This window comes from Phasianus colchicus, chromosome 5, assembly GCF_987193195.1.
Source record: "Phasianus colchicus chromosome 5, bPhaCol1.hap1.1, whole genome shotgun sequence".
NCBI classification, from domain to species: domain Eukaryota; kingdom Metazoa; phylum Chordata; class Aves; order Galliformes; family Phasianidae; genus Phasianus; species Phasianus colchicus.
Window position 1 is genome coordinate 20,063,541 of NC_143440.1, and position 25,821 is coordinate 20,089,361.

At 44.5% G+C, this 25,821-nt stretch overlaps 2 protein-coding genes and 1 long non-coding RNA gene across 10 annotated transcripts in view; 1 reads left to right on the top strand and 2 right to left on the bottom strand.

Moving 5' to 3' along the window:
• The window catches only part of SLC1A2 (solute carrier family 1 member 2), a 79,040-nt gene extending 58,940 nt beyond the window's left edge, over window positions 1-20,100 (bottom strand). Inside the window, exons 1-2 of one of the 4 annotated variants that reach the window (XM_090140792.1) lie at window positions 19,857-20,100; window positions 17,028-17,223 (exon numbers count right to left, since the gene is read on the bottom strand). Coding sequence is in view for 2 of the 4 variants with exons in the window: in XM_031593340.2 (XP_031449200.2) it covers window positions 19,857-19,891 (35 nt within the window). In the remaining 2 variants the exon portion in view is untranslated. Of the gene's footprint in view, window positions 1-17,027; window positions 17,224-18,774; window positions 18,910-19,856 lie in introns of those variants that run through there. The other 3 variants (XM_090140791.1, XM_031593340.2, XM_090140790.1) reach the window with 3 other exon arrangements.
• Window positions 18,817-25,821, top strand: part of LOC149917793 (uncharacterized) — a 53,511-nt gene continuing 46,506 nt past the window's right edge. The window contains exons 1-2 of the long non-coding RNA XR_016466818.1: window positions 18,817-18,899; window positions 19,991-21,412. This is a non-coding gene — a long non-coding RNA (uncharacterized LOC149917793). The remainder of the gene's footprint in view (window positions 18,900-19,990; window positions 21,413-25,821) is intronic.
• PAMR1 (peptidase domain containing associated with muscle regeneration 1) overlaps window positions 21,753-25,821 on the bottom strand; it is a 53,900-nt gene continuing 49,831 nt past the window's right edge. For 3 of the 5 annotated variants that reach the window (XM_090140789.1, XM_090140786.1, XM_090140787.1), the window contains 3 exons: window positions 25,408-25,640; window positions 24,084-24,379; window positions 21,753-22,839 (listed from right to left, as the gene is read on the bottom strand). In XM_090140789.1, coding sequence (XP_089996915.1) covers window positions 22,303-22,839; window positions 24,084-24,379; window positions 25,408-25,640 — 1,066 coding nt within the window. In that variant the 3' untranslated portion in view covers window positions 21,753-22,302. The remainder of the gene's footprint in view (window positions 22,840-24,083; window positions 24,380-25,407; window positions 25,641-25,821) is intronic. The other 2 variants (XM_090140788.1, XM_031593341.2) reach the window with 2 other exon arrangements.

The following is a 25,821-nucleotide window of genomic DNA, read 5'->3' on the forward strand; positions in this document are numbered from 1 at the left end:
AGTCCAACTCTTGATGAAGAAATGTCCTCCTTGCTGCTAGGCACACTGAGCATGTTGTGCTTCCTGGTGGAAGCTCTCAAGATCGGTTAGCAACAGGATACCACTGCAGAAAAAGGAAGACTGGGTGTTTTTCTTCTCCATTAGTGCCTTTGCTGTGCTGCTGCTCATCTGGGGGCAGTTGCTTGGCCCAACCTGATCCCAGCTTTTCTGGCTGATCGTGGTCCACAATTCCCTCTGAAACAGGATCATATATTTACTTCTACAAAGCTGCAGAGAAGCACGATCTGGCTGGAACAGCTGCCAAAAAAAGCTGCTTACTCTTCAGTTTACTGCTTTTCCCAGAAATGATCAAGGCACCTACCAGGTGTGCCAGCAAAGCAAGGCATCTCACAGCTCTGATTTCCTGGCTTTATCTTTTTCCAAAGGACTCATTAAGAGGCTGTGATGGACAGCCAGACAGATACTGCTCACGCCTGCTTGGCTGATGGGGTTATAGTATCTGCCCTAGACCATCAGCTTTGCTTTTCAAACCCTGCACATGAAACCTGCCTTTGGTCTTATTCTTGAACATCAAAGCCTAGCTGGAGTGTGAAGAGAAGAAGAGAAAAGCTGTGGAAAATCGGCATTAACAAAGGTAACAGTAATTGTCAGCATACAGCGACATCTGAAAACACCAGGCGTCCCAATAGGGAAAGTTGGGGCTGGAAGGAGAAGATCCCCATTGACTCATTGATTGTGGACAGTGGAAGTTAATACCTGTGTGTTCCTTAAATCAAATTTCAAAGACTTTCTGCCATTCTTTTAACAAAAAATTGGCATAGTCAGAATGTAATTCTTATCTGGGAACACCAATGCAATTCCTTATGTGAAAATATTAAGCCAGTCTGAATAACTAAAGAACACTGATTGTACATACATGAAAAAATCTGATAAGCAGGATCGTATTTTTTAAGTAGCATAAAATATTGCAACAGCAGTTCTTCAGAATACTGAATGTATTAAAAACCTTTAAATCTTCTGCAGTATTTTTACAACTATAGAGAAAAGCTTTATGAAAAAATAGCAGGCATCAGATGCATTTTTTCCTCAATTTTGATTCTTAGAGCTACCACCTAAATTCTAAATAGTAAGTGTCAGGAGGCATGTTCTATATAATATTTATAACAAGTGAGTTTGCGATTGGAATTTTGAAACTAAAGCGAAGAGACTCCCTTTTAAACATAACCTATTCTGCCTGTCAGTTAATGGTTAAATAAGCTGCCAGAGCTGCTTAAGGCTTGAGAGTAGATGACAAAGCTCCAGGAAAAATATAGAAAGAAAACAAAAAAAGCTTCTGGCTTACATACTGTACTGTGAACTCCCAGTGCTATGGATATCCTCCAGTATTTTCATAATAAAACACATGACACCGCAGCGCACAGCCATAAGTAATAGGATTTTCAATTTTCTGCTGCTGAAAAGCATAAATAATTTACTTCTGAATGACAGTATTAGGTTACCATAGTAATACCTAAAATCTCTATTCACAAAAACATACTTGGGCTGCTTTGAACACGAACAGTGCGTGTCTTGACAAAGGGTAGATGTGTATACATGAAAGGTGATGCTGCCCCATAAAACATGCACTCTGCAACTGATTGATGCATTGTCCCTGTAAATTTCAGGCAAGCAGAAGGTCAAGCCTCTGCTGATACAAATTGACAGAACTGCACAGAAGTCAGCAGAGTGATGACCACTGAACACGAGCAGAAAATAAATCTCACTGCCTGCAATGTCTCCTGCCTGAGGGAAAGTTGCAAAAAATACTCTTCATTTCCATTTTCTTTCTGCTGGGTTTCATGTCCACATTATAACATGATCTATTTGTCCCAGTGGGTGTGCATACGCCAGTATGTACAACTGTCCTCCATGCTACATCAGCTCCAGAAGCCCACGTCCCATTTTTGCACAGCTCCTTCAGCTCCTTGCAATATCAAAGTAAGTCAGGAGGAGTGGTGTGGGATCTACAGGTGCTTTGTGCTGCTGCCCAAGGACTTCAGAAGGTGGGTCTTGTAGCTTAGGCCACTCTTACCAGCATGAAGCCATGCTCATTCATATTCCTTTATGTAGCGCTGGAATACGACTGTTCACATGAACAGCACCATAAGAACTGTATTAAGAACTGTATCTGCTTCTCTGCAAGGAATTTTAGTTTCCTAGAGAAAGGGTGAAGTCGAGGGCAGCTCTTTCAGTTCAGACTCCAGCCCTAAAATAACCACACTCTTACAGCTTAACTCAGGGCCAGCCTGCCGCCTGGCTGATGCACTGCAGTACTGATTTCTCATGCCCGAACTGTACAAGGGAACAGAAACAAATTCCCTCTGCTCAGGCTGACCAGCAGGGTTTGTGTGAACCAAAACACACGCAGGTAAACCATAGCTGACAGATAAGGTGCACTAGCCCCCAGCTAAGGCAGTCACAACTCCCCTTGCCTGAAGCTGCCATGAAACTCTCCAGCCCAGAGCACCTGAGCAACCTCACATCTGCCCTCCATCAAATAACCCCCAAACTGCCTCATGCTCACAGGCTGCTTCAGGCAGTGCAGCAAGGGTGTGAAACATCTACATCTAACTACACAAAAAGGCAGTATTGACATTACTGTTCTTTGAAGTCCATTTCTAACAAAGCCCAGCTCTTTTTGTACATCAAGCAACCACTTGCATGTCCCCATTTCAAGTTTACCAGTATGTTACTCAAAATCCAGAGCATCCAAATGCTCAGGGAGAAACAGATCTTTTTTACTACATCTTTAAAAAAAAATGTGATTCACTGGCATTGATTATATGAATTGCCACTCCCTTTCTTTTCCACTTTGGGGAGCCCCAGAAGATCACAGTAACGTTAAAAATATGTCATGATGTGTATTATGAAGCAGTGATGTGAATTCTACTTTTCTAATGTGGCGAGTCTTTGCTGTCCATCTGCTGGCAGAATTGAATTCCGGGTTCATACTTTTCTAAGGCAAGAAAAAATGTGACTCCGTGACTGCTACTCAGAAATAGTACTGTCAATGTATTCCCAAACAGTTTCATTAGCTCACTTACATTATTTCATTTTAAAAGTCCACTTGCCATCTGTGAACACTTTCCTGACAGCCTCATTAGGAAAGTGTCTAGTTGGCTTGCTTTGGTTTTCCCAAACTATATTTCGTGCTAATTACAGCCTCCCATGCAGCCCTGGTGTGTCCTTACAGTGACATATTAATTACCACGTGGCAGCACTCACTGTCAGCAAAAGGCCCTGCAATAGAGGAACTGGGAATCTTCTGCACTTCACAGCAGTGCCCTTGGGCTCTGCCTTTTATTTTCTCTGTGCCATTGCTGCTGCTTGCTTTCATGAGTGTCCTACAACTGGGTAGACACAGCTCCACGTCCCCCATCCTGCTCTGCTCACTCCCGCGGCACAAGGTTACAACACAAGGGAACAGGGCAAAGACTGCAACAAGCAAAGGCCTGTGGCTCTGACACAGCTGAATTACATTTCTAAGATAAGTAACTATGAGTCAAGTTCATTTTGTGAATAAATCCAGTGGTTTTATTAGCTGCCAGGCTCAAACTTGCAGAGTGTCTCGTATGTTACCAAGCAGTAGTCAGAAGGGACTGAAGGCAAAGTTGGTTCTCCATCCCCACCTCCTGGCCTCAGCAAGGTGGGCTCAGTGCAGCCAGAGACAACGAAGCTGGCAAACAAGTGGTGAATGGAAAGAAGATGTGATTTTTAGGATAGAAAAACTTCTCCAACTCTAGGAAACTAATGTGATGCAGGCAAAAGTATGCATATATACCATGCTGCCTATTTTACACTTTGAAGGTATAGCATTTGCTTTGAGGCAAGTGTACCTGCTGGAAAATTAGCAGAGTAGCCAACACACAGACTATTAGCCAAATAGCTTACTTTACAGAAGGCAAGCCCATACCTTTCCAGAAAGCTTGTTTATGAGTAGCTGTAAAGGACTCCCAACGAAAGACTTTCAAATCAACAAATAATCTAGCAAAGCTTCAGAATTTCTGTGTGATGCCGCCTATCAGTATCATAAGGAAGATACTCAGACTTGAGCAAAGACCAGCATACTCCACTGACAATGATGTTGGCCATACAGATAATGAAAAAAAAAAAAAGAAAAAAAAAAGACTAAGCTTAACATAAAAAATGCCTCTGTTTTAACTGAGGAGAAACAATTGTCAGAACATGGGCAATCAGTGAGGGCAGTGTATGCTGACAAACCTCAAAAAACTATGCATAGTTGGCCAGGAGAGCTGCAATTAAACGTGTACCACCTTCCTCACATTCTTTTGTAATTAAATTTTATTCATTCTTGCAATGAGTAAGCATTAGAAGAGTAATAAATGGGCAGAATACTTACCTTTCACCTGTTAAAACGAGTACATGGACAGAACTATGGAAACCCCGCAATGCCCTTCTTTTCCCCTGCTTCCCTCTCAGCAAAATATTTAGATCATGAATGAGTTCCAAAAACTAACAAGTCTGATTCTAGTTCACCTGAATAACCACTGTCACTAGGCTGAAGAGAAACTTGATGAGAAAAGAGATTGTTTCTACTTTTTATCAACAGAGCCCTATAGCATAGTCAGAAGAGTTTATAACTAGAATTGTTAAACTCTCCTTTGGTATTTGATCTGTTCAAAAAATTGAGAGTGAAAAATTTTCAGGTCTAAGGTACACTAGAACATATGCAAGATCTCTGTATGGACGAAGCTGCGAGACACTGCATATGAACACTGATGTCCACAAGAATGCATGTATTTCCCCTCATGGTTGATAAGAATACGCACACACGAGAGACTGTTTCCTAAGCCTGCCAGGGACCATTGAAGAGCAGAGCATTGAGGGCCTGCAGTACAAGCCTTAGCCATCCTGATGCTAAACATGCTGTAGAAAATTCCCACTCTGGATGTACAACAGTGAATAGTAAAACAAAAAAATATAACAGAATTGTTCTGTAGGTGGAATTCACTAGGGGCAAATGCTAGTTAGACCATGAAGCGTAACTTTTCATTTTCTCACTTGGAAACACCTAATGCATGATTCCACTGACCTGGAAGGATGTATTTAAAACAAAATTGGCATATTGCCCTGAGATCATGTAGCGTGTATCCATTGGTTTGAAACCCACTGAAACACATTTGAGTGGTGTTACTGATAGGGAATCCATAGATAAAGATGGAAACTGCTGTGACCATGTTGAACAAAGAAACAAAAGGGGCATCTCTTCTGGGAGAGTCACAAGTCCTCTGCCAAGTTGTGGGTTGCTTTTTTTGAGGTGGATTTTTAATCACAATTATCCAACAAAACAGCCTAGCTAATTCACAGTATTTGCTTTTACTGAAGATATTTACTCCGTAATTTTTCTCACTGTATACCATAAGCACACATGGGATCAGGTGAGCCTCATTGTCTGCACTATTATTGTTGTTTTTTTTTAACTAAGTTTCTGCTAATTCAACTGTGCAGTACATTTTGACACTTGACAAAACACATGAATCGCTATGTCAAGTTAACACTGACCACTTGAAAATGCCAATAATTTGTGGAACAACTTGTCAGGGGTGACTGTTAGCTACATTAAAGGATTTTAGAAGACTAGATTTAAGTCCAGAATCCTAAGCCTATTGTGTTCCATGCACATTTGAGTATTGATGCCCCATCCCTGTAGGCATTCAAGGCCAGGCTGGATGTGGCTCTGGGCAGCCTGATCTAGTAACTGGCAACCCTGCACATAGCAGGAGGGTTGAAACTAGGTGATAATTGTGGTCCTTTTCAACCCAGGCCATTCTATAATTCTATGATTTCAAAAGGAATAAGAAGTGTAATTCTTGGACTGACGGAGGCTCATCTGAGAGGACATTGAACGATATAGAGATGGCTTAGCCAACTCTTACATTACCTTCTCCACAGACTCTGGATGAAAGAATTACTGAGAAGGAAATGAAAGGTTAAGAATATCTAGCAGATTCACTAACCACTACAAATTATTCCTGAGTGCAAATTAAAGGTCTCTCTAGAATATTCTGACTTATACTGGAATAACTCATAGCAGAAATGCTAAGTCAGGGCCTGAAGCAGTGATTGAGCACCTGGTGGGAAGGCAGGGCCAACCCAGGAGAGCTCAGGTGCATGCAGTGCACCTGAGTGATTGGAAGGAATAGAGCCAGGATCCATCCCTTCACAGACCTCATTTAAGGGTTGGCAGTGGAAGTGCAGGCACTTCTAGCTGAAGGTTCCTGCCTACCTGAAACCTTCTCAAGGTAAGAAAGGTAGGTTGGTTTCTTTCTTTCTTTCTTTCTTTCTTTCTTTCTTTCTTTCTTTCTGTATCCATAGGTGCTGCACTTGTGCTTATTCTCATTTGCTGCAGCCTGGAACTCTGCTTCCAACATGTTTTATTGTTACAAATGGGCCTTTTACAGAGCCCAAATGCCTCTTTTTCCAAGCATCCGGGACATGAGGGAGAGATTTTGGCTGTACATGTATTTTGAGGCCAGAAATATCCAACCAACTATCATATGTTTCAAACTGTCTCTGCTTTAGTTAAGCTTTGTAGTGTATCAAGTGGGTGAATTTAAAATTAATCCATGTTTGTTACCTATGTCTGAGAAACATCTGGTATCTTTGTGGCAGGTCATCACCTGGACCCGTAAGTGACTGCACGTTAGCATGGGTTCCATGTAGTATGTGTCTGTATGGAAAAAATGTGTTCTGTGTGTTACTAGATATGTGAACATCTTTAAACAACAAACACCCTTGACTCAACAAGTCTTCATGGTCATTTTCAAGGAAATCCACTATTCCATTCTTTTTCTATATTCTGTCATGGAGGGAGGGGGAAAAAAAAAAAAATTACTAAGGTGTTACTTTGCTTACGTAATTGCTTCTTCAACTGATTAATTAACTTTTTTTTTCCTGTTTCTTGCTATTCTGTCCTGCTAGGCAGAATCTTAATCAAAAGCATAATGTATGAGAAAGAACCTACCTGTTGAAACTTGAAATAGTACACTTGGAAGTGTTAAAGAAACTACAGGCTTTCAATACATTTTGACTTTCCGTTTCCTAGGTGCTTTTTTGCAGTAGTCCATAAAACAGTGAGTGGCAGATCAGCAAATGGTGATAAACTGGTCATCTGCCAAGAAAGATTTTTCCATTCTGACCTTCAGTGTAGACTTGGCACTAGTGTATTTCTTGTCACTGGACAATGTCCTAGCTCTCCTTTAGGTATGTATGTTTTGATGCCTAAAAGCCTAGTTTCATGAATCAGCCACTGTCAGCAGATTCATCAGTTGCACAACAGTGCTAAAAAATTCTGAGAAACTCAGTCTGACTCTAAAAATAGTTGTTGTCAAGTTTTCAGACAGCAAAGGGAGAACCTAAGCACTCCCCAGAAATTCAATGAAAGACAGTCTGATACTTTCTTTTCACAATAACGAAGAAGCCACTGCAGGTCCAGTCAAAGAGATAAGTTCAGCCCCTCCTCTGGCCTCCCCCTGCTCTAAGCAGGTAGCAAGGCAGCAAGCAATATCACCTAGGGTGAAGAAGTACCAGAACCAGACAGTTTTGTATTACCTGATTGGGTGCAGACACAGGAGAACTTAGCTCAGCTCAATCCACAGCTGCAGACTCCCATATGAAAGCAAACAAACTTATGCATTGGTTCTCCATCTATAAACATGAGAACTTCTAAGCTGTAATTCCTCTGTTCAGACAAAATGAATTAGGAGACATTTATTTTCCAGTACCTATAATTTTAGTCCCGGAAGACACCTCTTCAGCATTCTGGTATGACAGAATTACTAATAACCAGTTTAGGAAAACAACGCCGCCGTGTGGCCGCTCTCAACATGCCATGGTTGAAAAGGGAGGTTACCAAAACTATCAGATTTTCTAATGACTCCTTATGAGCAGAAGTATAAATAGCAGAGATACTGTGTGGAGGTTAAAATCCTCCTTTCCTTTCTCTTTCCCCCTCAAAATAATTGAAGAAGCAGTATACGGCAGCTACAGTGATTTCCTTATGGTGCCCAAAAATTATAGGAATACTTCATTTAGAGAATGATGCATTGCCACTGTGTACCATAGGGTAAACCCACGGCAGACTCAAGATAGTAATTTATCTGCCCCTCTCCTTTTCAGCTTTCAGCCTTGAGGCTGAGTGTGACCTCCAGACCCCACTGTCCTTTGCTCCCACTTGCTGTGCCTGCCCGATTTGTGTCCCATTCTGACAGGTCTCCATCAGTGCCTCCTGAGCGGCTTTCAAATGGCAACTTTTTATGTTCAATCATATACAGTCATTAGATCAATTTGTCACGGAGTCTGTGAATGAACTGGCTTCATGCAGAGTCTGAATAGCATGATATACAGCCATCTGCTTTGGAAAATCAGTTGTACAGATCAATCTTGTGAGATCTAGATCAAATGCTCCAGATACAGGAGAATCTCACTAACATAATATTGTTCCTCGTGGTTTTATTATTATGGGCTCCATATGCTAGCTCCACGGGATGTTTGGGGGGGAGGGGGGTAGCCTGCAGTTCAAAACGGACAGGAATAAAGATCTTGGCATTCAAGCCTTTTTATGACTACATCTTAACCAATCCCTTAAGACAGTACAGTGCATTCTTTTCTCCTGATTTAGACAGTGTGTCCAGATTAACTTACACCACTGCTATTTTGAATTAGAAACATTTCTCTGTACTTTAGTGAATAAGTAACACCTACAAATTAAGTTGCTTTCAGACACCACATTACTCACGTTCTGCCAGGGATGTCAAAGGGTAATAATGACTGACAGTGTGTTTTTTGTTTTTTTTTTTTAAAGCTAGAAAAGCGTTCAGAGCACAAGAAGGTTCTGACAATACATGTCATGCTCAAGCTGCAGCACTTTGCTGGAAGTCTGTAAGAGACGGCAAGCTGTCCCAGGTAGAGCACTGTCTGTCCTGAGCTTCTCCTGGGATGGAGCTGCAATGGGCTGAGGGGGCTCCTCCACACTCTCTGTGCCCAGGGGAGTCATGCCTCTTGGCATTTTCCAACACAGGATGTTGCCATCTGCCTGTTTCAAATCCCCTAAAATGTCAGCTGAGGGATTCTGAGTTGTTCCTCACTTCCTGTCCTAGATTGCTGAGATATAAATAGCAGCCAGGTGTTAATTAATTCCCATATGCATGCCTGACTGTGAGTGCCATGGGCTTTACCCGCGTATGCTTCTAAAGGCAAACATTTGTCAGTTACTCCTGGAAGAGCTGTTCTCACAAAGATAAGGAGCCAGCTGCTTAATTAACAAGACTGCTTTCTGCCTCAGACAAAGCCTGCTATGCTCGTGGTAAACTTGGAAGGCTTTGCTTTGCTGCTCACAAGCAGCTTACACATGCACACATGTGTCTCAGGAGCCCAGCAGCAGCTTGCCCAGCAGGGAGCACTTACCTGAGGGTCTTGATGATCATATAAACCAGCACTAGAGCTGTGGGCACACTACACAGGGGCAGCAGTATGCTGTGTATTTGTGGTAGAGGTGAACTCAACATAGTCGAGGCTCAAAGAGAGCCCTGGAGACCCTGCAGTGTGTTTTCATACCCCCAGTTAAGAGTTACATAGCTTGGGATTTTTTTATATTAAGGAAGACACAGTCTTTAATGGCTGGTAGTTAAAAATAACAAATGTTGGCCCTAATTTCCACACTTTGGAAGAAACAGCATTGACCTTTTTTCCTCAGACTGAGAAGCCTGTTGAGAAACAGGCTTTCAAGCTCTGTATGGACCTGACCTGGGGCATGAAAGGTAACCATGCCTTCCTCCATCCTAGCCCAGGTCATCCGTACTCGCGCTCCGCTGCACTCAAGCTAATTAACCTGGCTAAGAGGCAGTCATTAGCCTGGATACAGCGCTGGGTTAATACAGTTACACCACCTTCAGGATCTAAACTGGGCCCTGATAACGTTGCTCCCCCAGATTGGAAAGGTGCACCTGAGGCTCAGCAGCACCTCTCACAGGGTGCTCACCATGCCCACTTGCTCCAAGATCCCCCTGCAGGCGCAAGCAGCAGCAGGCTGATGTGCAGTGGATGCCAGACATGCTGCATGGACAGCAGGAAGTGTATCAGAGGCTGGACTGTGTGCATGACTGTTACCTGTGATCTCTGCCATAGTCTCCATGAGAAAGCAAATCTCCAAGAGCCAAGGAATAACAGGAGGAAAGTGCAACAAACAGCTGGAAAGGGAAGCACTGGGACTCTTGCCTTGGGGCAGACACAGTCAGCTGGCCTGCAAGGCACGCAGTGTATCTGGAGGAGGTCATCAGTACGCAGAAGGTGCATTTACTCATAGGTTTGAAGCACAGATTTGGTAGTAGGGCTAAGAGAGTTTAATCTGGAGTTGAGATACAGGGACAAAGAAATGCATCTAAATTTCTGGCAAGTTCCAGTTTGAATGAAGGTTTCACTGTTACCCTCTCTAAGCCTTCTAGTACTGGTCTGGCCATCATCTCATCTGCAAATTCTATACTTGGATACACAACCGATTATTCTTGCAATGCCAAAAGGATGATTGATTAAATTATTAAATTGATTAGATTAAATTTGCCTCAAATTACCCACTCCAGAAACACACTGCCTGCTGCCTTCTTACTGGGGATGTAAGAAGAAAAAGTAAAGATTAAGCCTGACATTGGAAAGGCAGCTGCATCCTGCCCACCCCCCTACATCCCACAGCAGACAGGCAACCCATGATGGTTACCACCATCAACAACCAACACAACAAAGCTGCAGCTATGAAAATCAATACCACAAAATGCACAAACAGTTGTTGAGACTGATACAGAAGAAGTTCAAAAAAACTTCCTGGTAACTTTGGAAGCAAAACCAGTGAAGAAGCAGAAGTTCAAATCAAACATGTATTTGTATGCATCCAAAGAAAAAAAGAAACCTTACACTCCAAACTAAACAGTACTAAAACACAGAGACCTGGCAAAAAAAGTTAAAAGTTGCTGCAGAAATGCAGGACAACGTTACGGAATTAAAATACACAAATATGACAGGAACAGCAGCAAAATCTACCAAATGAATCTGCTGCAAAAGGAGATGGCGTCTAAAATAAAGTAATGAAACATGTGCACAAGCACACAGAACTATATGTGTATAGATAAGTTTAAATGCCTACAGTAATAGACCAGTGTTTAACTCGTGTTGAGAAAATAGCAATAAAGGTCACGGAGCAGAAAGCAGCCTGGAAAAACTATTGATTTTTGACTTGGTGGTTATATTATAAAAAAAATAATAATCAAGGAAAAGATCAGCTGCAGTCACACTTAAATGTTTTGATTTTGTCAGCAATTTTTTTTTTTTTTAAAGTAAACACAGGGCAAATATTGCTTTGGTCAACCCCAAATGTTTCCTTAATACACAGTGATGTGTTTTCCTTTCCAACTAGTTCATTTTAGTCTTCTTTTTTTATTGCTTTTTTCTTCAGTTGAAAAAACAGGTGTGAAATAGAAATGGAAAGAGCAAATATTTCAAAAGCTGTAAATAAGCATTTGTATTTGAGACTTAAAAATGAAATGGTTTTAATTTTTTTATTCCCTTTGTACCTTCCCTTCTTTTAAGCGTTACAATGAGTTTAATTTCTCAGGTATTTCAGTGAACCTGAAATACCACGTTCCTGTGAATTTCATGCCATTCTCTCAAGGAACCTGCAATTAGCAGAAGTGTTCCTTAATTATTCTGTGTTTTGGTTCCTTTTTGACCTTCCTTGTAAGGGTCCTCAATTTCTGTATAAATGTTAGAAAATATGGTCTTTGAACCTCGTCTTTCACAAGCACTGAGACTTGTATTGCAGCTAATTGTCTTAAAGCTTTAAGTACATTGAGAGGTTTTGAAATTAATACAGAAGTAGGATTAAATATATAAAAGCACATTCATTTTTATTGCTTTCTTGCATTTTAGTTTAACGAGCTGGAGGCTAAAAGTGTCAGATATTGTACTGACTTGGCAAAAGAGGAGCTTTCATTAGCAGATGGACAATAGCAGAGATGATGGATTTGACAGATCCATCCAGTGTTTTCAAGAACTCATTGAATTAAGCGTTCTAAGTAGTGGGTATTGCAACATGTTGGGCTGGGAAAGGGAATTAAATCACACAGAATGAAAAGTTATTAAATGAGAAGGCAGTGAAGACAAAGGCCCACTTGTTAGGGCTGTACCGAGAAGGAGCACTGCGGCAAAGCATGGGCCCAGCCCCACTCCTGCACACAGGCAAACCCTGGAGTCCACAGTCCTGGAGCCTTCTTCAACTTATTTAACTGAAGCTAAAGATTGGCTAAAACCAAGCATACTGTGAAGATCCATAGACTTGTCCCTTGCAATAACATATAACTTTAATCCCCGGCCAATGTGGTAAATCCTGGCAGGTTCACACCTGGACACACACAAGGCCCCATGATATGAGCACACGGGGTGTCATGGCCTAAAAGCATATCTGCACGTTTGTGGGAATAGCACTTGCATCTATATGCATTTATTTTGTCCATGCCTCATCTCTTACAAGAGCACTCCTGCTGATCAGTTTGATATTCTCATTTCATTCAGCCTGGTACAACTAAGGAAGTTGTTGAAACTCAAATGCCAGTGCATGATAAAAGAAACAAAAGCAGTACTAGCTATTTAAAATCTTCTAAAAGTGTTCTTCATTGCCCATGTCATAAGGTGTAAGATATAAAATGCATTATTTCACAACTTAAGCCAAGGAATGGATGACTCATATCAAAATTAGCCCTATGAATGTCAAGTTGGGAAAGCAGGAAATGAAAAATCTGAGTTCTTCAATGTGATCTTAAAATCTCTGATTTCCAGGAATACTGAGAGTGTTTCTAATAATAGCACATCATGAAAATATCAGGCTTCAGGTGAGATTTCACTGCATACTAAATGTTGACAGGCAGTGACTACTGGCCACAGGTCACTGCTGGAAGGAATGGATATCTATGCAGGTGGAGCAGAGGAGAGTTTTTATAACAGTATTTTTAATGGAAAAACCGTGACCCTTGAAATACTGTTCATATATTTACAGTTATTAGCAATCTTGTTGGGATTGTCAGGGGGAAATGGAAAGATGAAAAAGAAAATTAAATGTAGTAACTTGCTAGTATAGAAATACAGTACTTCTTCATAAGTGGAACTCTCAGTGTACTTGCACATATACATCTGCACACATATTCACGAGGAGGGTGTATGTATGCATTTATGCATCTCATGGAAGGCTACAATGAGCTAAGACTCGATTTGAAAATTTCAGCCATTTTTAAGGAACAGCCATTGTATATCTGATCCAATTTCCTAATCTGCTTTTCCCAAAAACTTTAGAATGATTAAGCCCTATAGACTTTCTAAGAAACATTTTAACATTTGTGCCTTTATATGAGGGTCTAAAAAAAATGAGTTAATGTCTAGATGATGACTTCTCTTTGAAAGTATAACCCAAGGCCAAACCAAAGGTTGTGGTCACAAGAATCACCATGTCATGAGATTAGTTTTAAGAAATACGTGTTATCTTCTATAGAGCTTCATTCTATATTATTGAAATTGATGAGAGATTTGCAATCAACAACAGTGAAATGAGGTCAGATCCACAGCTGATATGTCTAATTAATAGGCTACATCCATTTCATCTGTCCCACAAAATGTCTGAGAAAGAGTATAGGGTAAAACATCTCCATCCTGAATTGGTACTGTTCAAATCCTGCATAAAAATAACAGTAAGAGCACTTGGAGGATTTAATCCTCTAAAGTATCCAAACACTCGTGCCAGCACATTTCATCACGTTTCCATTTTGAGGACTTTTGTGGGTAAATTACAGAGTAAAAATTCAAATGACAAGAAAACTGTGGGTGTGCTTATGTACACATAGTGGCAAATCTTGCACACCCACTCTCCTATGTAGGTGCCTAAACCCTACCAAGAAACGCAAAGCTACTTTTTCTGACTCAGTGAGGTGTGTCCCATTGTCTCCAGGCTATGTGTATAATATGGGCTGCCAATCTCCCTTTTAGGCTCTATCTTGACAATCCAGCAGATGACTTTAGGGCTTCTAATCCAAAACCACCACAGCCACATGACTGAAATGCTAACCCAGTATAATAAATTCATTCTCAAGATTCAAATTTGTACAAAAACTGTTGACAGGTAACATGTATACACAGGGTTAGATGCTGGGTAAGCTATTATTATTTGGGCCTCCCACGTTAACTGTATGTTGAACTGATGAACAATTAGCTTTTCATAGCTAGAAGAAAACTTGTACAAAAACCATACAATATGCTGTGGCTAATTTTGAAGAAAATAAATTGAATCATGATAAATTTAACCATGAAATCATTGATCTGGACCTGTAGTGGAAATGCTAAGTCAGGGCTTGAAGCAGTGATTGAGCACCTGGTGGGAGGGCAGGGCCAACCCAGGGGAGCCCAGGTGCATGCAATGCAATACACCTGAGTGACTGGAAGAAGTGGAGCCAGGATCCACCCTGTCCCAGACCTCATTTAAGGGCTGGAAGCTGCAGCGGGGGTATCTTTTGCTGGAGATTCCTGCTGACCTGAAGCCTTCCAAAGGTAGGTAGTTCTTTTCCTTCATTTCCTTCATTTCTGTGACTGCTGTATTTGGGCTCATTCTCATTTGCTGTAGCCAACTTTGCCACCCTGCTGTTATCATCCCATTATAGTATTACAGCACTGAATTCACACTGTGTGGTGGTGAGTTAGCACAGACAGACTGTACACCTGCCTGTGTAACTGTAGCTTCAGAGACAGTGAACCCTGGGTTAAAGAGAGCATCGGTAGAAGAAAGTAAAAACAGTTAAGCTGTGAGAGGAGGAACAGACCACCACTTGATTGTTTTGGTTTTTTCCCCTGTTAACTGAGTTAACAATAATGGCAAACCTAAAGAGAGGGATCTCTGTAGATTGCACACACCGCATTTGTGACTCCAGACAGAATGGGAACTCTGCCTCCAAGCCATTGCATATTACATAAACACCATTAAGTGTATATAAAATTGTGAAGCACTTACATCTGTTTCACTAATCAAATCATGATGCTAAGCAATTACTCACAGACTCCTGTATTTGCAAACACTGTGATGTTTGCAGCGTCCTGCCCCTCTTCACTACACTTATTCTGTAGCACAGTCTGTGCCTACCTGCACATACACATGCCATATAGGTACTACCTACCCATAAAGGTAACACCTCTGCTATTTACACCAACCTGCCCTGGACTGTTGTCTGGCACTCCAATCAAAGGAAATGAGGAGCCCATGTCTCTGCTAGCAGCCTCTCTGAAACAAGGGGCTCGCAACCAAATGCCCATAGCAGGACAAGCTGCTGCCCAGGCAGTTCCCAGCCATGCCCAGGAGGGCTACCCACCCGTGGGGCTGAGCTCAGCACCCAGGTACCTGTGGCCTCCCTGATTTACAACCATAGATGCAGTGACAGTGTCTCCTAGTGGCTGCATTCTTAAAGGAACACACTCAAACTTCATGCCCCAAAACTCACGCTCTTAAAAAGCACACAAAATACAAAACTGTTGCTAGATTTTTAGAGTACTAAAACATCGTCACTTATAGAATCACAGAATTTCTCAGGTTGGAAGGGACCCACAAGGGTCATTGATTCTAACTCCTGGCTCCACATAGAACCACCCAAAAATCAGACCCCCATGTACGTGCTCTTCTTGAACTCCAGCAGCTCTGGTGGGCATCTGTTTTATGCCCACCACCCTCTGCTGAAGAACTTTTTCCTGATATTCAACCCGACCCTTTTTACCCACTTGAGTGAGTAACAAGGGAATGGCTTTAATGCTCAAGCTAATTTATTAAATTAAAGATTAAATCACAAGCTAATTTAACATCTAAAACCTCTAAGTCATGCAAATGTGTTTTTAAAAAACTGTAGCAATGTCCTGCACTATTTCTTTTTCGAAACAGTAACGCTGAAGAGAAAGGTAAGAGCCATAACCCATGGGGAAGCAAGGTGTACAGGCAGCGTCCATCTCGCTTAATCTTTATGCCCTCTTAGATCCTGTAAAAGCAAAGGCTAAAAAGCTCTGCCACTCTTAGGTGGAACCAGTCAGCCTCCAGAGGTTCTACCTGAGCACTACACAATATGCACAACAGGGAATGTGAACAGATGTCGCCAGGTCCTTGGACCATATCTCAGTCTCAGGGAAGGTGGCTGGCAGGGGGGGATGCTTAGTGAGCATGAAAACAAGAAACTTCAAATAGCACTAACAGCTGCTTCCAGCCCTTCTTCCTTGAACTTTCTAGCACCAGCTAAACACCCAAAATTCATCCTGGTAAATGAGATGGGTACCAGGGCATTTTGTGACAGGAGGACCTCACTGTCAAGGTAAGCACATTCCACAGTGAGACCAAGTGCCAGCAGCTAGAACTGTAGTGAAGCAGATCTGCAACCCCACGGGCCTGACCCTGCTGTATCAGGGGATGTTCCCTTTCTCATCTTCAGGTGATTGAAGTTTCCTGTTGTCTACGCTTTCTTTCTTGGAACAGGAAGTCTTGGGCGGCAATTTTCCAAACATGGGTAACTTTCCTCAAATTAAGTATTAAAAGGGGGGGGGGGGGAAGGAAAGGTACAGACAAGAAAATCTTTCCTACTAAATCCTGGTTCTGAGTAACCACTACTTTTTATGAATGTAATATAGATTTGCCTTCCTCTGTGTATACATGGGGGCCTTACTATTTGCCATGTGCCCTATCACATCTCTGACACCTCCAATTTGGAGACTTCATGTAAACTGCACTCTTAGAGGATAAAATAATACACTGCAAAACTGACTGTGATTGGAGTTGTTCTATCCCAACAAAATAGTGACTGTATGTACTACCAACCTCACCTAACACCGCCTGAGCACCACAGAGCCACCAGACACTGTGCCAGTGCGTGCACACAACCCATCCCACCTCTCACAGGGGTCTCTCCGTGTACCTGTGTGTGCCTGAGACACACCGCAATGGGCACTCTCTGCCACCTGTCTCTTTTCCACTGCACCGGCGTCGATGGAAAGCCTTCCTCGAACAGCCCGGATGGTCCCGAATTTGTTTCCCTGACGGTCCTTACGATGCCTGAGCTCGCCGGCCTTAATGCCAGTACGCAAAGCTTATTTCTCTCCTCAGCTTCTCACCTGAGGGGGGGAAAGATGACAATTCAGGTTCTCAGCAGCACAAAGGGATTAACAAGAGACACGCATCCCACTCCACTGGTTTCCCTCAGCTACAACTGGGCACCAGTTGAAACGCACCAGGGAAGAGCGTCGACCTGTCTTTGTCTCAGTGAGTTTCCTAAAAAATTTGAAAACAAGGCCTAAACTCTGTGTTTCTTTTGTTTTGCTGACCATTTAGCTCTGTCCGATATGGACAGTGATATCGCACATCTATGGAAGCTTCTCCAACTCTGGTGCTCCTATCTCTTTTAGCCACCTGCTCAGTCAGCTTCTCTGGAGTGCACTTCTCCTCCTGTACACGTTATCCCCTGTGGTGGCAGACCCCTGCTGCAGCCCCCTCCCATTAGGTCTCTTCCCATTAAACCCTGGTACTGCAAACCCCTGGCCCTGCAGCCTCCCTCTTTGCAATGGAATGGTGGGCAGCTGGAGCGTGCCGAGCAGAGTAGGGTCAGGTAAGGAAGCAGAAAGATACAGAGCCACAGCCATGGGATGCAGACTACTTCTGAACCTCCTCCTCAAAACTCCAGCCATAGGGCCTGCCCTGTTCCTGAAGAACCAGCACTGGCACTTCCATGCTACCCTGCTCCAGGCCAGCTGCTCAGCAAGGAGCATGTCCCTTTGGCCGTGTAGGTGATGGGACACCCGTGTGCACACGCCCCAGCCATGTGCTGGTAAATCCCCTCTGTCTCTGCGCCCAAGAGCCACACCAGCCATACAAACAGAGCTTGCTCTAGCGCCCTGTCCTCAGAGAGTCCCATCCAGAGCAGATCACGCTGATACAACCTGACAACATCCAGGGATAAAGGGGAGGCTCACACCAGACGCAGCCTAATGCTAGCCTGTATTAGAAGAGGGCAACCAGAGATCAGGGGAACCTTTTCTTTCCTCTCCCACTACCTGCAAAGTAAGGACTCCACAGCGGATCCTCGTGATCCCCTGTCATGGGATAGGGACAGGGGCAGGAATTCGGGCAGAGATAGGGACAGGTTTCGGTCCCAGGGCCGCTGTCCCACCGGGCTCTGTGCCTCTCCTCAAAGCCTCCTGTATAACCCTTCGCCCTTCCCAGCATCTTCCCCCGCTCGCGCCGCAACGCGTTTGGCACAAATGTCCCGAATTGCAAAACTCCGGGAGAAGTTGGATCCGCGCGCTGCCTTCCCCAGGGCCGGGCAGGGAGGGACAGCTCCCGGCTGTCCGCGGTTATGGCGAGGAGCTGCCCCGCACCCCGCGTTCCTCGCGCCCGGCTCCCCAGGCAGCGCTCCGGCAGGTGCTCTGCGCTCATTTACCCTCCGGGGCTGAAAGAAAGAAGCGACGGGAGAAAAACCAAAACCTCTCCAGCGGCTCGTACGCGAATTCCCTTTCCTCCTCTCCCTCCCGAACGCGGCTGTCCGCTCCTCGCTGCCCGGCGGCGGGGCCGAGGGCTAACAATGACACGGCCGACACGCGGCCACCGCAGACGCACAATGCGGACCACCCGCTCCCCCGTCCCTCCCTCGGCACCGGCGCTCCCCTCACCCTTCCGTCGACGCCATGGTCCCGCGAGCCCCCCTGTCTCCTCGGCGGCCCGGGCAGCGGCGCTGAGCGGCTGCGGCTCCGCGGGTGCCCCTCTCTCGCCTCGGGGAAGCGGCGCGCCGTTCCCGGTAATCCTCGGGGCCGCGCCAGGCGGGGACCGGCGGCTCCGCTCGGCGCCTCCCGCCCCGCCACCGCCACCTCCCGCCCGCCGAGCGCTCCGGCCGGGCCTGGCGGGGCGAGGAGCCGCTGGCACCGCTGCGGTCCCGCCGGCCGCGTCTCGCCGCGGGGTGTGCGCTTGTGCGTGTGCGTATGTGTGTGTGTGTGCGTGTGTGTGTGCGTGTGCCCGCCGAGAGGTGGGGGTGACTTCACATCGGCGCGGCGCTGGCTGAGGCAGGATTGGAAGGTTTAGCCTTCTAGCTGTGGATTTGCCGTCTATCCCTCTCTATTTTAGGCAAGGGCTGACATCACCGGCCGCCGGTACTCCTATAAATCCCCCCAACCTCTCGCTCAAAGGACAGAAAGGAAAGGGGAGGGGGCAGCGAGCCCCTCGCAGGGGGAGGGCCGCCCGTCCGCCTGCCGCCGCTCGCTACCTGCCCCGCTCCGCTCGGCGCCGCGCCGCCCCGCGCTGCCCGGGCAGCCGCCGCCAGGGCCCGCCGGGACCCCCGGGCAGGAGCGGGCCGGGCCGCCTCCCGCCGCCTCCCGCTCCACGCTCGCCCGCCACCGCGGCTCGGCAGCCGCGCCCCGAGCCCGGCGCCTCTCCGCCTCGCCCTGGCCCCGGTCCCCCCTTCCCGCCGCCGGGTAACCCGCCCGGGTCGAGCGGGACTCGGGGCCGCCCGCCGGGGAACGCGCGGAGAGCGCCCGGGGCCCGGCCCGGCGGCGGCGCGGTGCTGCCCCCTGACGGGCAGGCGGCGGTGGCGCAGCCCCACCTGCGCGGGCGGCCCCGCGCTGCGCCGGGCCGAGGGGCGCGGGGTCGGTGTGAGGGCGGCCGGGCCCTGAGCGGGAAAGAGGAAGGGAGGAAGGTTTGCGAGGCTGCCGTCCCTGCGGGGCTGCTTGCAGCCCTTCCCAGCCGATGTAGAGGTCCTCACCTGTCTGAAAGGAGGTGCTTGAGGTAGTTTGGCATCTTAAAAATAAGTCCTTGACCTTTGAAAGAGGTGCAGGCACGGCTGTAGCAACCTCCTCCCGCCGTAAGCCTTCACACACAGCGATTTTCATCCCACAGCGTTTCAGAAGAATAAACTTTGGGGTGGTACACAGCCGGCGAACAGCGATGGTTGCTGCCCGACCCAGTACCTCTCAGCTATTTGTTGCCAGCTCTGTAGCGACTGAAACTAAACGGGGACGGCACTGAGGCAGAGCTGGAGGATCAGTAAATGCCCACCATGGCCGATTGGTGGTAAAAGGAGAGGAGAGAGAGCTCGGACTGGAATTAATGCAGACTTCTGCAGTTCAGCGTGCCTAGCTGTCTCTCTCCTGGACAAATCACAGAGGAAGAAACATCCAGGGCCCATTCTTCGCAGTTGCAGCAGCAAAGAACAACGCAGGGCAGAGCGCAGCAGGTGCGGTGCCACAGCTGAGAGCAGCACCAGCTCACAGACCCTCACAATTTTTGTATTACCGTTACGGTGTCAAAACTCTTATTTAATGTAACCATGGAAGAGCTCTCAGTAGGCAAGCCATGCTCCATAAACAAATATATTCCTTTCTCCTTCCTTCACTGTTTCACTTTATTCACTGTTGCGGTGTTAGGAAAAAAACAATTTCTTGAACTTTTGCAAGTTTACCCTCCTCCAGAACTGTCACCTAATTTCCTCAACCCCCTTTTGTAAGGGGGAGTACCATACGTTCACTGGAATGTCTTCGTCCCAGTGGAGGAGTGAAACACATCCAATTTTTCATATTTAATTCAGATTTTTTGTTGCCATACAGTTTGTAAGCCAAGCACTTTGGCAGTAGGAGATAGACGAACAACATAAAGTAATTCACTTTGGTTGTAGCCCTTAAATTAAAGGGCTTAAACTAAGCCCTTAACTAAAACCCAGTCTTATTGCCAGTGAAAATAAGGAAAGTGCAAAAGCATTCAGTTCTTCTGCCCAGGAAGGCAAAAAGAAATTAAGTGAAACATTCCTCTGTACCAATCGCCCACTTAGCAATAATTTGCAGATTCAAAAGTGGATGGGAACTGCAGAGCACAGAGAAACTGAACAAGATTTCACAGCACCAGAGAAATGGGAGTTGGAAACAGACTCGTCAGCTTCCAAGAGCCACGGCCATGCCATAGGTTTGGCAGAAAGTGACTTCAGGATCCAAGTCTTTGATGGGGGTGCTCAATTCTTTCAGATCTTCACATCCAGCTGTGACTTGGCAGAGTCTACAAATTCCAGAGTGTCGTTATCTATGATGGGAGGCATTCCTCTGTCTGCCTTCCTCAACTTTTTCATCTTCCATTTTCATTCATAACTGAAGAGGGGAAACTGATTTAGTGAGAGAGAAGTGGTTAAGAACCATGAGGCGACCAAAGTCTCTCCACTGGACAACATGCCCAACAGGACAATCTCGTGCTTTGATGTCAGAAAGTCCAGAAGGGAAAAGCCTCCGCTCAGCGTGACACCTGGCCATAATTCTTTACCCTGCTGTACTTCAGGTGAGTTATTTTGCCACAGAAGTATGTGAGCAGATGGAAACCAGAACCTGTGCCGAGGTTTTTAGAGATCCTTGAAATAATCCATGTGGAAAAATGTTTTGAAAAGTGTGTTTCAAGTTTTCATCCATTCAGAATATAAGGTGGGAGAAAACTTTCTGAGTACATTTCATTGCAGTGGTTCCTGTACAACATTAGCATCACTGGGCGTATGAAGAAAAGAAGGTCCTTGTTATTTATGGAGTAATTGAATCGTGTGCTGACGCTGCCTTTCAGCATGCATGAAAAGCCTCAGTGAGAGTCACATGCAAACAGACAAGGGCAATAGAGAGCCCCTGGGGTGTGACACAGATAAAAGAAGAAGGAATTTAAACGTGGGTATGTATGTTAAAAAAACAAACCATGGTTTATTTAAACGTGTAAAGTACTTTGGAGGGAAAAAGATTACATTGTACTATGGCAATAGAGATAGCACATACCTTAACAAGCTCATCCAACATAATGAATTCAGGCTACTCTTTGCAGCCTCCTACTTCAGTCAGTCAGACTGACCTTTGGGAGAGGCTTGCCAGTGACTTCTCCTGGGGACTCCAAACTACAGATTAATTTCAATCACAATTTGCTGTCCTGTATCTGTACATCAGACTCGGGAGCAGGGAATCACCCTCCCACCAGGGGAGACAGGTGAAAAATGGTAAAACTTCCCATGCACTGTGACATTTAATCATGAATTGAGAGTAGCCTGATGGAGCGTCTGATCCAGGGTGATTACCAGGGTGTCTGCCTTAACCTTATCCCAGGCGTGACTCATCACTGGGATAAGCAACCTAAAGCAGCAGAGACTGTGAGAAATACCATGTTAATTATAAAATGCCATTTCCAGACACAGCTTTTTATTTCAGGTTCTTTTCAATCCAGTCTTTGAAAGGAATCACTTTGGTGTAACCACTGTAGAGTTCTAGGTTGCAAGTTTTATCATAACCCCAGCTCACCAATCCCATCAGGTGCCACCTTAGCTCAGGAGATGCTTTTCCTGGTAAAGTTATGGCTGCAATCCCACCAGTCTCAGCAGGGCAGATATTCGAGAAGACTGTGTGGTCCTGTTTGGCACAGAACATGCTGTCAGTGATGCTGACCTGTATCCCATTATCCTCATACTGTTGCTCACACAACAGTGAGTCCACCATCTGAACGGCTCCCATGCGGATTGTGTCATTCTTGTATCCAGGATCTTTAATATCAGCCAATACCTTCCAGCCGGTAACTGTTATTTTTAAATCTTCTGTGGATGAAGTCAAGTCTTGAGAAGATGCCAAGCAAATGGGTTGAACACGACTGCTGATTCTGGCTTTATCCAAAAGTTTTATGACAGCTATGTCAGAATCAAGTAATATGGGGTCGTAATTGGGATGCACTATGATGGCAGAAATCTGGGGAGGAAACAGAGCAGGAAGAATTATAGTGTTAATAGCAATGGCAAATTAGCAGCACTATTTCCATACTTTTACATTGTAGTTTGCATTCCTCACTTCTCCTCTCCACTCCCAAAGAATTATTTTACCTTAGATCTTGCTCAAATGAGAATCACAGAGTCCTTAGAGTTGGAAGAGACCTCTGAAGGTCATCTAGTCCAAACATGGAACATGCAAAGACGTCAAGCTTCTTCTGTTAAGAACACATTTGGTGGCTTGGTTTTCAAGCCAGTTTTTACTGCTGGAAAGTCCTCCTAATGGAATGCAGTCAAAAAGACATTTCCATCAAAATGGGGACTCAATGGCCAGTTCCTGTGCAACCTTGGGTAGGAAACCTGCTTTAGCAGGGGGGTTGTACTTAATGATCTCCAGAGGTCCCTTCCAACACCTATAGTTCCGTGATTCTGTGATTCACAGTAATAAAGTGCTGGGGCCAAATATTTAATGGCAGCTACTTTTATGCTACTTTTATGAAACACTAGAAGGAGGAAGATGATTCCTGATAAGAAATATTGTCTAAAAAATAATGTAATTAGGAAGGTCTGAAAAAGCTGGGATTAGAGAATGAAAGGAGAATGAACAATAAAAGGGGAGGATGGGAATCAAATTAACAATGATTTCTTGGATAAAATCCATTAATTACCTCCCACTCCAGAAAAAGAAACACATTTTGATTTCTACCTCTCTAGCTTTACTTGAAATAACAAACCACTCTGGCAAGCTTGAGGTGCTATTTTTGGAATTGAATTCAGATACAAACTTCTTTTGAGTTTAAAGATAGATAGATAACCTTGGGACAGAGGTATGAAATGTTTTATTGGTCTCAAAATCACAATCTAGAACACAAGTGTTTCTTTCATAAATTATGTTAATCGCTTTTGACAGTAACTGACATCTCTTTTTTTTTCTGGCAATATCACTCAGGATGTCATGGCCCAAGGAATCTGAGTTATTTTCTTAGTGATCTGTGTTAGGAGGGAAGTATGCTAGTTGGATAGTGTCAGGGGAATTTTATGCACTGCAGCATGTCCCCTCCTTGTGCCATGACAGTTCTGTCAATTGATTCTCTAGATGCATATCTCAGAGAACAGCATGTAAAACAGTGCATTGCCCAAAGGATAATATTTTTCTCCCCGTACAAGATGAATGTGATCAGCATCTGTCACTGTTCATCATTTTCTGCTCCCAGCAGACTTACTCACCCTCAGGTTCTGGATGGTCTTTTCATCCCTGTCATCATCTCTGTAGAATTTCCCCAGAACCACCTTGAGCTCTGCTGTCTTGAGCACAATGGTCTTGCCCAGGTCAGTGACACAATGAGCTGCCACCACTACGGTGCGCTCGTTCACCAGAGCCCCGCTGCAGATGAGGATCCAAGCTCCTTTTTTGAGACTGTTCTCCTTCACCCCATTGGCTGTCCGATAGATTGCTGCTTGCCATGGCCACCTGGTAGAGGTTACAGCCTTCTGAAGAGTGATATTTTCTGCTTTGCCACAGACTGAGGAAATATGAAACAAGAATGAGGTGACACTCTTCCCCATCAAAGAATCCAAATTCTTGCTTAGGATGTACTAGAATGAACCAACCTGCAACTGTCAGCATAGGAGACAGAGAGAGCTTTCTAATAAGCCTCTATCTCCAACCTGCAAAATTTTATGTAGCATAAAAAAACCCTCATTTTTTTTCTTGTTATTCTCTGAATTCCTGGCTGAAGTAGAAATGTAGAATTAGCACTTGAGTAGGTGAATTTTAAAGATAACTTTATCAGACTGCACTCTAATGAGAAAACTACATAAAGAAATAAAAAAAACACCCTTGATTCTTGCTTATAATAAAAGCCAGCAGTGTAGTAAAAATATTCCAGGCAGTCACAGCATAGTTGTGCTGCTCTAAAACCAGTCTCATTGTAGCTGAGTTCAAGCCTATGAGAATAGACTTGTCTTGCAGCAAAACTGTGAACCAAATATACATAAATCAATACCTGTCCAAAGCAAAAGCTGTGCCCTGTCCTAGGAATATATCACTATAGGTCAGACCTGGGGTAAATTTTACTGCATTTAGAAATGTTTGCTTACACTTTGCAATATCAACCCTTCCTTAGCAGACTAAGTTAAGGGAAAAGCCTCTTTAAAATACAGACCCTGCATTCCATTCCTTAAAGATCAATTTATAAAGTGTACCAAAGCAGAGATGAAAGAAAAATCATATTTGCAATAATAATACAGGAAAAGTGAGAGTAGGAGCACATTTTCAAATCATGAGGGAACCGCATTCCACCTTTGCTTGATGAAAGAATAGAAAAATTGATGACAAATTACATTGCCAAAAGCTTGATCCCTTTGCCATCACCTACAGAAGTTCTACTGGTGGACAAAAAGAGCTGTCTATCCTCTAAGCTTTATTGCCGCTATCTCCCAACTGCAAGCACGCACAGTCTACACTGCTGGAATTCCCTAATTATCTAAGATGAATATACAGCTTGTTGTCGCATCCGCCAAGAGACGTTTCTTTCTCCTGGAGACTCACTTGGAATACACACAGGGGCCCTTCCACTCCATTTTCCTGTCTTCAGACAAGTCCTCCTGCTGCTACCCAAGCGGCGGTAGAAAGGAGAAATGCATTCATACTGAAGCTGAGTGTGCAGATGCTGATACCCTGGAGGCAGGTCTCCGAACGGCAGTGCTGGCTTCTTGGTTGGGTAGATTTCAAGCTTTTGCTTACTGAATGCAGATGAGTAAAGCTGATGCAAAGGTGTTTCCCTGTTTCAATGAACAAAGAGCAAGGTCATAATAAAAACATGATAAAAGAGATCATTTCCATAGCTTCATCACTAGCTGTGTTAAGTATCATTTAAAAGCATGAGCAGTTTGTGAAAGAGTGAGGCAAAATATCTTTCCAACACAGTTTAGCAGTATTCCCATTTACAATCCAGCTATTTTA